Source organism: Phaseolus vulgaris, chromosome 1, assembly GCF_051622355.1.
Source record: "Phaseolus vulgaris cultivar YP4 chromosome 1, ASM5162235v1, whole genome shotgun sequence".
Classification (NCBI taxonomy): Eukaryota; Viridiplantae; Streptophyta; class Magnoliopsida; order Fabales; family Fabaceae; genus Phaseolus; species Phaseolus vulgaris.
Window position 1 is genome coordinate 29657359 of NC_143498.1, and position 12706 is coordinate 29670064.

The 12706-nt window shown below is 40.3% G+C and overlaps 2 protein-coding genes across 2 annotated transcripts; one reads left to right on the top strand and one right to left on the bottom strand.

Moving 5' to 3' along the window:
* Nucleotides 1-1867: 1867 nt before the first annotated feature.
* Nucleotides 1868-4084, bottom strand: LOC137813821 (cation/calcium exchanger 1). Its single transcript, XM_068616262.2, has 2 exons — nt 3536-4084; nt 1868-3403 (listed from the first exon to the last, which is right to left on the bottom strand). Exons 1-2 carry the CDS (start codon nt 3814-3816, stop codon nt 2047-2049), a joined length of 1638 nt encoding a protein of 545 aa, XP_068472363.1. The 5' UTR covers nt 3817-4084; the 3' UTR covers nt 1868-2046.
* A 6198-nt stretch (nt 4085-10282) lies between these two features.
* LOC137815777 (uncharacterized) lies at nt 10283-11052 on the top strand. The gene is made up of 2 exons (XM_068618890.1): nt 10283-10481; nt 10658-11052. Exons 1-2 carry the CDS (start codon nt 10283-10285, stop codon nt 11050-11052), a joined length of 594 nt encoding a protein of 197 aa, XP_068474991.1.
* The last annotated feature ends 1654 nt before the right edge of the window (nt 11053-12706 follow it).

Genomic DNA, 12706 nt, shown 5'->3' on the forward strand with positions numbered 1-12706 from the left:
ATATATATATATATATATATTTTGTTCTTATCGGTTGACTCTTTCGTCGGCTGATTAGGTTGAACGCCTTCTCTTAGATCTGCCACACTTGAGTATTGACTTGTGTCTCTCTGGTGAACTGAAACGTGACTCCGTTGTGACAGAGGGCGCCCTACCTGTTGATTGCATTCCAACGCTCAAGTCAGTAAGGACTCACAAAAAGTAAACAATTTTCAGTCTAGTGTGCAAAAATAACGTACCTTCATCTGGGGTCTTAGGCCTCTTTTGTGACCGCACGTACAACAGTTTCTCCCTTAAGAGAATAAAATCTTAACTGAAAATATAACTGAGCACATAAAATAATAATAACAAAAAACCCACCTGACATGGGCGTCAATTATTCTATTATAAGCGCACACACCTATCTTTTAGGGTTATTATCAACATTTATCAAAATACTTGGTACGTATCCCACATCAACAAATAAACATACACAATTATTTATAAGTGCAAACACACAGGTGTCACTCCTACACAGGGGCGACCACATTGTGTTTGTTTTTTGTGGACTCTTTCATTGGGCCAGAACTTATAATCTCTGTCCAGACCCAATACCCGACACTGAGGACCGAGCTATTCTCAGTATAAACCATTGACTGAGCCCCTGCCCAGTACATACTGAACTATTCTCAGGATAAACCATTAACTGAATCCCTGCCCAGTATATATATATATATATATATATATATATATATATATATATATAATTTATAAATTATGTAAATGGAGAGTGTGTACAAATATCATAATATATTCAAATTTTAATGGAACACAATAGATGTACATTAATATATAGAATAAAAAAATTAAATAACCAATTAATTAATATAATATAATGCAAAATCAAGATATAAAAATAGTAATTAATATAAATTATTAAATATTATGTTTTATAATAAAAGATAATAGTAATTGATAAATTAAATTAGATTTACGTTTTAAATGTTTTTATTTATGTTAAAATGGATTTAGATTAAATTTTAAAAACATTATGGTAATGCTAATTTTGTACACCGGTTTTTAACTAGTTTAACTGATTTTTTGTCGGTCTTCATTCATTTTTAAAAACTGTTCGATTGTATATATAAGGATAAGATCAATTCTCAATTAAACAAATCAAATATACTAACTTCCTCTGGTTTTCACAACTATGATTAGAGATATGTTTTCTTTCTTTTTTAACTACGTTTGGATTTTATTTGAAGATGAGGTTACAAATAAAATGTAAATCTCAAAACTTTTCCGTAGTTTTGTTAATTCAACTATTTTTATAGTTTCTTAAATTATTTTAATTCTATATTATGTATTGGTAAACTCACTTTTATTTAAATTAAATTTATTTCTTCTTATTAAAGGTTAAGAATTTAAATATAAGTTGAAGTTCTATACTAAAAAAAATCATAAATCTATGTTATTTTAAGATTTTGAACTTTGTTATGAAGTTTTGTAATTAGTGTCAAATTTTTTCGTCTCTCATCGAAGAATACAGAAAAAAAAAATACGAATCGTAAAACGACACAATATCAAGCATATTCCACGATCCCATCCTTTTATTCCTTTGTAGCTGAATTACGAATTAGTAGTTCTCAACCATGCATTGCGACTTATCCATCACACACAAGTGCAAACAACATTGGTACGAGAAATTAAAATTCTCTACTACTATGAGAAAATATGCTAAATTTATTATTTTTTATATTCATTTTATAATTATATCAGTCTTTATTTTTAGTTGACCCTGAAAAATTTATAGTTTAATTTTTTTTGTTAAGCTGCAGTAGTCTGAATCTCTCATCAATAAGCACTTTTGTTTGATAATTGAAGAGAGTTTCTAAATAAGAAGTAGTGTATTAAGAAGAATTAAAATCTACACGCAAATGTACAAAGTAGATGTGTTGATTGTGAAACGTATGATGATTGAGTCACACATGAAGTTGTTCCAAGAGAAGGACCACAATGGACCCTCTTATGATGAAGTTCCTCCCTCAAGAAACTTAAATCTGAAAGCTAGAATTTGACAACCCCTAAAGCCAGAGCAATCCTTATAACCAAAAAGCAGAGGTACACACTCAAAAGCCCTACCCCTAAGGATTTATCCAACTTCATACTCTTCTTTGGCAAGATAACAAGGGCCCAAAGAAGTCCTCCAGTCAAGAACAAAAGGGTCTCATAGAGTGAAGGATCCTTGGGAATGACATAAGGGTGTGGATATTCAGACCAAGCTGAGAGAACAAGGGGCAAGCCCAAACCCATCAAGGTATTGAATATAGGACCAGCATAGCAACCAGATATGGCCATTTGGACACCATCTGCCCCACCATTCAAGGCCATGGCACCATTGGCTATGAAGTCCCCAAGTGAGTTCCCCCAAGCTAGGACCGTTAGTCCTAGCATTGAAGGGCTAACCCCAATTATGGTCCCAATTGAAACCAAGACAGAAACTAGCTCAGCAGCAATTATGTAAGTCCAGGTTACACTCATGGCAAAGCCACCAACCAGCCAAGGAAACAAGGACTTGGTTGGTGGGCTGCACCTATCAGTTGTCACGCATGCCATGTTGCCCAAAACTATCCCAATCAAAGAAGCTACTATGTATGTAACTAGGCTGCTCCTTGAACCCACGTTTTCACTTTGAGTGTTGAAAAGAACTGCTAGTAAAACTGGTGCTAATGTGACAGATATTACTGCAAATGGTTTTGACCACTTATCCTCACTCACCACCGGAATGGTAAGCCTTCTTGGTAAGCAAAGAGGCAGTTCTAGAACTTGTAGCAACTTTCCAATGTAAAGGCAATCAAACAAGGAGTTATGACCAAAAGTACTAGCTGGCTTTTGCTCCTTATCTTCAACCACCACTATCTCTGCCAAACTTTGTTTCTCTTCACCAACATAGCCCAGCAAAGGTATGCTAGACGCTACTGACTCATCAGAAGACATTGAATATTGCCTTACATTTCTTGTGTCCCCTCCATAGATTAGATGTGTGGCTGAGACAGCACAGACGTAGAGGAAGTAGATAGAAACATAGCAGATTGAAGCAAACAAAGTGATTTTACCAATGTAAATGATGATAAGGAGGATGAGAAGAGAGAAAAGGAAGAAAAGGACATCCCTGATGAAACTTGCCTTATCAACCTCAACCTGATTTGGGCTAACCAGAATGCTTATGACCCCCAACACAACAGACGACACAAAGAAAGACCCTCCTAGGATGCTGTTGAGTCCAACAGCACTATTGCTGGATGATCCTCTGAAAGACACAACGCTAGCAAAGAAATCAGGAGCGCCATTTCCCAGAGAAAGAAGGGTCACTCCTGCAATGGTGGGGGAGAGCCTCAAGATGTTGGACAAACCCTCCAAGGAACTGCAAAAGTAGTTGGAAGCTGTGTCACCCAACAGATAAAACAGTACCATAAGCCATAAGGCAAGGAGGGCTTGTCCCAAAATTGGGAATTTTCCTGAGTTGCAGTAGAAGATTTGAAGATAGTTGATGTACCCTTTTGACCTGCACTCAAGATGACTTTGGACATATAAGCACTTGGTGCCAAAATCTGAGTACTTGTGTATATCAGTGCAGCCTTCAACACTAACATCTCTCAACAACCTTTCATGGTTGAAGATTGTGAGGAGAGAGCCATTGGAGTGGACTTGAGAATTTGAGTTAGGAGGGTGGAGATAAAGTTTTAGAAGGAGACAGAAGAGGAAGATGAAAGAAAAGTTGAGGACAAGAACAAGTACTCTAGATTGAAGCTTGGACTTTGAGATGAAGGGTGCCATGTAGAGAGCAGTTTGGCAAAGGATATGATGTTTGCTATTGTGTGAAAGTATGAAGCAAGAAACTAGAATCGGTGTCCATATGGTATATGATGGAGTAGTTGTAGAGACATGGAGGAAGAAGACATGGAGAGGAAATTTACCTCTCAATAAGTGTTGGTGTACTGGTTTGGTTTGGGAGAGCTTGAAGAGAGAAGAAACAATTTAGAGATATTCCATCACAAAGCAAACAAAAACCACAGTGTGCCTATTGGTTTGCTATGTCCCATGTGAGGGATTGAGTTAGGTATACTCATTTGTGTTTGTGTGGATGGAATGGGGACGTACACAGGGAAACGCATGAAGCCAAATTTAATAACAGAGTTTTCAAAACATAATAGATGATTTAAGTGAAAGCTAACTCTGTATTAAACCAAAGCATATCATAAAAATATGCAACAATCATTGCTCCCAGTATCAAATTGGAACCTAAAACATTTTTATTATACTTCTGTCAAAACACTCATAAGACAAAATACTTTTTATAATTATAAATTAATATAATATGTGAAAATAAAATCTTCAAAAACATAGTTTTAATTTTTATATAAATTAATTTTAATTCTTCTTATAAACTTATTTTAATTTTTTCTCATATATTTTAACTGTAAGTAGTTATAGTTTTTTTTGTTTCATAGAGTGTTTATCATTTTGAGAAGGTTTTATCTATATACTATTAGTCTTTGAAAGATATGCCATTAAAAACACACAATTATGCTACTGATTCAAATATTAATTCTCAAAGATTATAATGTGAACTGTCTTTTCTTATACCATATTTTCTGTGACACCGATCGATCTTTCTATTTATTCATCTATTGTATTTATTTTTATTTAACTTTTTAAATTGATTGTTCAACCTTGTTAAATTTCATATAAAATTACTTTTAAAAGATTATATTAATTATTATTGTAAGCTATAGAATTTTATTAAATATATAAATCTTAAAATGGATAACGAATAAAAAGTTATAAACAAGTTATTAACGTTTGTTTTTTATTTAATTATAAATTCTATCTTCTAAAACTCCATTTTCTTTAAACATTTTCTAAACTTATAAAGTTATCTATTTTATAAATAAATTATATCATAGAAGTAGGAGTTGGTGCATCAAATTCTTTATTTAAATATAAGTTACTATCAATTCAACTTATTTTTTTCTTAACTTCGAGTTTTAATTAAGGAGACGCACTCACGGGTAAGAATTAATCGAAAAATCCAGAAGTTCAGTTGGGATATTCTTAAAGTATATATAAAGAAAGTATATTTAATAGGTACAATATCTCTAAACAAGTTAATTATAATATCATTTAATAAGATATTCTTTAGATACGTGGATTTGTGGTAATTAAAATGGAACATATATTGAAGTATGATTATACAAATATCTCTATAATTATTGTTCCAAATATGATTTTAAAAGTAAGAAGGTGATAATAGTAATTATTCAATGTATAATTTGATATATTTGAAATGTAATTTGGGTTAGTTCGACTCATCACAAGTACAATTTAGGTGTGTCAGGATGATAAGTGGTTGAGTTTTGTTTTGTTATAATTAGTTTGTCTTTTTTTTAAAAAATTTGGTTGTGTCGAACTTGTGGTGTTGAGTTATCTTGCAAGTTTTGACCCACTTTAAAAATTTCACTTAAGTTATGGCTTGAGACTTGAGTGAAGGACATGTCGAGAAATAATTCTCCTTCTTTGGAACAAATAACACAAGTGATGAGAAGTAGTTCAAGTGTTAAAGGGTGGTGGTGGTGGTGGAGTATAGGGTTTTAGAATATGTTAAACCATGCGACTACATAATATCGTTCAAGTGATAATATGATTGCTTAAACATTAAAAAGGTGATGTGCTTGATATTTTTGGAACTTGTTGAAGTATACAACAAGTATCATTCCTTAAACATTGATATGACACTTAATTAATTTCTACTCGAGATGGGTGAGTGTTTGAGTGAGAGAGAGGTCGAACAAACTCTCTCTCCTTTACGTATGGTTGGTGAGGTGATGAGAGATCACTTGAGTGAGAGAGAGGTTGTATCAATTATCTTTTCTCTTATAACTGGTATACCTCTAAGTGATGTAAGATCGATTAAAAGATGACATCTTCCTCTGTATAAGTAAGCAAGATCTCTTATGTGAGAAAAACTCGCTTAAGCATGTGCGAGTGATGATGATATGCATATGTGATGAAAAATATGTATACAATATTGATGATGATAAAACACATGCATTTGTATAATATATTTTTCGTTGTATATCGTATATGATACTGATAACTTTTGTGATATTGTCATCCTTTTTCGAATGTGTGGTGAGAGATACTTGAGATGACAGTCATGTATTAAGCTTAAATCTCATCATAAAAATGAAATATCTTATGCTTCACTACTTATATGATTAGACAAATTAAACCATAAGGTAATAAGAAGTTGATGAAGTTCTATAATCAAGTTGTTAAAAATATGTGCATTAAATCACCTCAATATAAAAAGGTAAAGACAAATTTTCAATAACTAATTAAAGTGATAATCTTTAGTAGAATATAATTAAGAGTCTTTCAAACAATAATAATAAATTACTTGAATCACTAATATAAAATTAAAAATTATATAATTTATATATATATATATAATATTGTGAGATTATGTAAAATAATTAATCAACTTTATTTATTTATTTATATATATATATTATATTATATTATACAGTTTTCTATCATCCAAATATATTACAATGAGTTATTAAAATATTTTTTATTATTTATATAAATTAAATCTATAAGCATGATCTAAAATGAAAAGTAACTGTAAATTAATATTAAATATTATATCTATTAAATCTAATTGTACTGACACGACCGAACGACTCAGTGAGTCGGTCAGGAACTCAATCACTTGACCACATTGAGGAGGTCACGCGACGACATGTGATCGACCGACCCATGACGATAAACCATGGGTTGACCAAGTCAGTAGGATTAATCCATAATTAAGAGTTGTTTAGTGTAACCCTAAACATGAACCAACCCCCTAATCCGGCCCACCAACGAAGGCCCATAAGGTAATATAAATAGCACAAATTCCAAGAATCAGGTACGTCATTATCTACAATACTCTAACACCAGAGTGTCGACACCCTGACTGACTTGAGCGTTGGAGTGCCTTCTATAGGTACCATCCCAGCCAGTGAGACCAGACGACCGAGTGGAGGAAGGCGAAGCAGGAAGTTAGCAGTAAAAGTGATCAACCGAAGGGAGTAGAAGAATAATCGTTCTTTAGGCCCTAGCACCCGTTCGAGAACAATTGGCACCCACCGTGGAGCCGAGAGGATAAGTGTGAAGAAGCAACAGTAGATGGTATCAACCCGAAGCATGACGAGTGAGAAGATGTCGGAAGCATACCAAACGGCAAAGTTGATGGCTCTACAGAGTTAGCTGAGATGAATAGGATGCACGAGGAAGCTACCAGGAAGAACGAAGACGAGATCAGGAACCTCTGAAAGGAGAACCAGGAGATGAAGAAGCTCGTGGAAGGAGGATTGTCCCTAGACCCAACCAACTAGGTCAGAAGGTCCTTCGCCACTACTGTCGGCCCTCAGACCAGGAGGGAACTGAAGAACAAGGTTTTGACCTTGGAGATGGATGACGAGTCCCATCCCAATAAGTCGTTGAACACGACCGGGATTGCATTGACTTGTCATCGCCATCCTTTCACTAACTTCGTCATGGAGGCTCCTCTACAAGACAAGTGGAAGGGGTTCAACAAGGACTGTTACGATGGAACGACCGACCCTGATGAACATATGGACGCATACACAACTCACACGAGTTTGTACACCACCGATGACGCGGTCCTATACCGGGTCTTCCCCACCTCTCTAAAAGGGGGTGCTTTGAGCTGGTTCACAAAGCTCCCTCCTAACTCTCCATCGTCAACTTTGAGACGTAGGTGGCCAAGTTTGATGTCCAATTCGCTACCAGTCGGCCCCATCACTTGACGTCCATCACCCTGGTCAGTATTCGCCAGGTGAAAGGGAAGTCGTTGAGGAAGTTCATCGACTAGTTTGGGAAGGTCGCCATGAGCATTTAAAACCTGAGTCCTGATGTGGCGATGCACCACATGCTCACGGCCCTCCGACCGGGTCCTTTTACAGATAGCTTGTGTATGCAACCTGCCGAAAGCTTGGACGAACTGAGGTGCCAAGCCGCCAAGTTCATGCAGTTGGAGGAGTTGCGCGAGTTTAGAAACTAAGCTCGGGCTAAGGCGAGTGGTGAGAAGAAGGATGACAAAGAGAGGCAAGGAAAGTCCGGGTCTAAACGAGGAGACCCCAGGCGGGACAACCGTGGTCCTCGATTCACGCAATACACACCCCTCAACACCGATCGAGGGAAGATTCTTCAAGAAGCCCTTAGCGCATAATTGATGCCACCTCCCAGAAGGGCCTTGAGTCCTGACAATGCCGATCGTAGCAAGAAGTGTCGGTACCTCCAGAACATCGGTCATTTGACCGAAGAGTGTTGGGAATTAAAAGATAAAATAGAAGAGCTGATACAGGCTGGGCACTTGCGCCGTTTCGTACAAGGCGGCCATGCCACGAGGCGTTCCCCATGTCGGGAAGAAGCGTCAAGGAAAAGGGACCACACTCCTCCGAGAGCAAGGGAGGACAATCAGCAACAGGAACGCCGCACGAGGAGGGACGACCCTACAAGAAATGACCGAAGGAGGGGTCGCGAGGTCATAAACACCATAGTTGGAGGATTTGCTAGAGGACGTTGTTCGAACAGTGCTAGTAAGGGCGGTGCACTAGATCAACTTTGTGGCCATCCGTCCAAGGATGCCACCTATCACATTCACAGATGATGACTTCAAAGGGGTGGATCCCTCTTAGGATGATCTGATGGTGATATCAGTCGACATAGACAATTTCACCATCATGAAGACCCTGGTGGACCAGGGAAGCTCGGTTGATATCCTCTATTGGAAGACCTTCAAAGCTATGAGGATTCCAATAGAGGAAATGACGCCCTACGACGACCACGTGGTCGGTTTCTCAAGGGAGCGGGTAGGCACGAAGGGCTACATAGAGTTGTACACCACCTTCGGCCTAGATAAGGCTAGCAAGACCCTGAAGATCAGGTATTTGGTTATCGATGACAATACCTCATACAACATTCTTCTGGGACGGTCGTCCCTCAACAAGCTTGGAGCGATCGTGTCCACCCGCACCTCACAATGAAATTCCCATCTCTATCGGGCGACATCTTGACGATCCATGTGGATCAGAAAATAGCAAGGGAGTGCTACGCAGAGAGCTTGCAAGTGGAACCCACTCGGCAGAAAATCATTGGCAGTCGGTCACCAAGGCAAAAGATGCCTGGGCGATGAAGGTCTCCCCGAAGAAATGTGCGGCCAGCTAAGCATGCAGTTGCCATGATCAATCTTGACCCACGAGAGATCGAGCCAAGGCTCTAAGCAAAGGACGAGCTGCATTACGTCCCGCTCATTAACGAAGAACAATACACGAGTATCGGCACAACCATGGCAGCTGCTGATGTCGAGCTCATACATCAGACTTTGAAGAAAAATGTTGATCTCTTTGCCTAGACGACCACTGAGGTGCCAGGTGTGAACCCTGAGGTCATAACCCATAGACTCCAGTCTACAAAGAAGCGGACCCGATCGCGCAAAAGAAGAGAAATCATGGTGAAGAGAAAAAGGCTCGCGACCAGAGAAGAGGCCGACAAGCTCTTAAAGGTCGAGTTCATCCGAGAAGCTCGGTACACAACCTGGTTGGCCAATGTGGTCATGGTCACCAAGTCCAATGGCGGATGTGCGTGGACTACAAGGACTTACACAAGGCGTCCCCGAATGACTCCTACCCCTTGCCTAACATTGATCGACTCATCGATGGGGCGGCCGGGCACAAGATATTGAGCTTCATGGATGCTTACTCTGGCTACAATCAGATAAGCATGCATCCCGGGGACAAGGATAAAACGAATTTTACGACCGACGGTGCAAACTACTTCTATGAGGTAATGTCGTTCGGCCTGAAGAATGTGGGGCGACCTACCAGCGATTGATGGACAAGATCTTCAAGGGGTTGATCGGTCGAAGCGTGGATGTCTATGTGGATGACATTGTGGTCAAATCTGACTCGTGCGGGCAACACATCAAAGACTTGCAAGAAGTCTTTGATGCTCTAAGGAAGACTAACATGCACCTCAACCCCGAGAAGTGCGCGTTCGGGGTTGAGGGGGGAAAATTCCTGGGTTTCATGTTGACCCACAGGGGAATCGAGGTCAACTCCGACAAGTAACTGAGATGAGAAGCCCAAAGAACCTGAAGGAGGTACAATAGTTACTCGGCCGGCTGACGACATTGTCTAGGTTTGTCCCTTGGTTAGCCGAACGAATCAGACCGATGGCACAAATGCTTCGAAAGACAACAAAGTTCAGCTGGAATGAGACATGTGAAAACATCTTCAACCAGCTCAAAGAATTCTTACCGACCGTCATTGAGAAACCCAGGCAGGATCTACTAATCGTGGTATACCTAGCAGTATCAGAAGAGGCAGTGAGCGTCACCTTGGTACAGGATATCAACAAAGAAGAACGCCAGTGTACTTTGTCAGTCGCACGCTCCATGCGGCCGAGACAAGGTATCAGATGATAGAGAAGGTAGCGCTAGCACTGGTGCTGACCGCGAGAAGGATGCGGTCGTACTTCCAAAATCACGCCATAACGGTAAAGACCAACTACCCTATATATAAAATATTGTCTAAACCCAACCTTGCAGGGCGAATGATAGGGTGGTCGGTCGAGCTGTCAGAGTTCGACATCAAGTATAAACCGAGAGGTGCCATCAAATCCCAATGCTTGGCAAACTTCTTGGTAGAGCTAGCACCACAACCTGATATCTTGACCGAATGTACGTTATATGTGGATGGATTGTCCAATAAAACCTCATGCGGAGCAGGGGTCGTCCTGGAAGGACGAGGTGATCTGCGGGTTGAACAGGCACTACAGTTCACCTTCAAGGCAAAGAATAATCAGGCTGAATACGAAGCCATTCTGGTTGGCCTCAACCTCGCCCATGACCTCGGGGCGCATGAGGTTGTGTGCAAGAGCGACTCGCAGCTGGTCGTCGGCCATATCAAAGGTGAATTTGAGGTTAAGGAGCCTCTACTCTAGCAGTACTATCACACGGTCGACAATTCAATCGTCAAGTTCGATAAGGTCACTATCGAACACATATGTCGACCGAACAACGAACGAGCGGACGCCTTGTCTCACCTCGCATCAACAAAAAAGCAAAGCCACCATAAATTAGTCGTCCAGGTTCGTTTGAAGCAACCAAGGGTGGGGGAGGCGGAATGCCTGGCCATCACTGAAACTGATACTTGGATGAGACCAATCATCCAATATTTAGAGCATGGAACCTGCAAACTGGGCGATGAGAAAGCGATCAGACTGCAATGTGCCCGATACACCATGATCGGCCAAGATCTATACCGAAGGGGATACTCAATGCCACTCCTAAAATGCCTTACCAAGGAGCAAGCGTAGTATGTGCTGCAAGAAATCCATGATGGAGCATGCGGTAATCACTCCGAGGCGAGAACCATGGCGGCCAAAGTCATCCAAGCAGGGTATTATTGGTCGACCGTCCAAGGCGATTGCGCAGAATACGTGAAGAAATGCTTGAAGTGCCAAGAGTTCAGCCCGCTACACCACTCAAAGAAGAGCTCCACAACATGACATCGCCCTGGTCGTTTTCCATATGGGGAATGGACATCATCAACCATTTCTCGCCCGACAAAGGTCAGACGAAACACCTACTGGTCGCAGTGGACTATTTAACAAAGTGGATAGAGGCCGAGTCTTTAGCCTCCATATCGGCCAGAAATGTCCAAAACTTTGTTTGGAAAAACATTGTGTGTCAGTTCGGGCTACCGAGCACAATCGTGTCGGACAATGGACGACAATTTATCGACTGAGGGATCCAAACTTTCTATGATGACCTTGGCATCAAATCCGTAACTAGCTCGGTCGAGCACCCCCAAACGAATGGCCAAGTGGAAGCATCTAACAAAGTCTTCCTGAACGAGTTGAAGAAGAGACTGGGTGCGGCAAAGGGAAGATGGACAGAGGAACTGCTCGAGGTCCTGTGGGCATATCGGTGCACGTCTCAAACGACGACACAAGAGATGCCATACAGCCTCACCTACGGTACCGAGGCTATGATCCCAGTGGAAGTAGGAGAACCGTCCATCAGGCAGCAGTTATTTGATTTATCCTTAAATCAAGAAAGCCTGGCGGTCGGACTTGACCTCACCAATGAGCTTTGGGATAAGAGCAAGATTCGCGAAGCTGCGTGCAAGCTTCGGGCGGCAAAAAGATACAACATGAAGGTTCGGCCAAGGAGCTTCTACAAAGGCAACCTCGTCTGAAGGAAGCAAAGTGACACTAGGAAGTCGGACGACAAGTTCTTATCAAAATGGGAGGGACCGTTTCAAGTTCTAGAAGTAGGACAAGGGGGAGCATACTACCTAGAATGGTTATCGGGAAAAATTGTACTGAGGACGTGGAATGCCACGCACCTCAAAATTTATTACAGCTGAACGATGAATAAAATTCACGCACTCTTTCCTCTTCCAGTAGCACTAGCGGTCGGAGAGGTTTTAACGAGGCGTTTCCATCAAACAATGTGCAAACTATAAAATCAACCTAAGAGGCACAGCTCCGCTAGGATGAAGCCTTAATCGGCATACCCTCCCAAGACCGAAACGCAAGTGTCGGCCAGGATGAAGCCTTAGCCGGCACACCCTCCTGACACTCCATACAC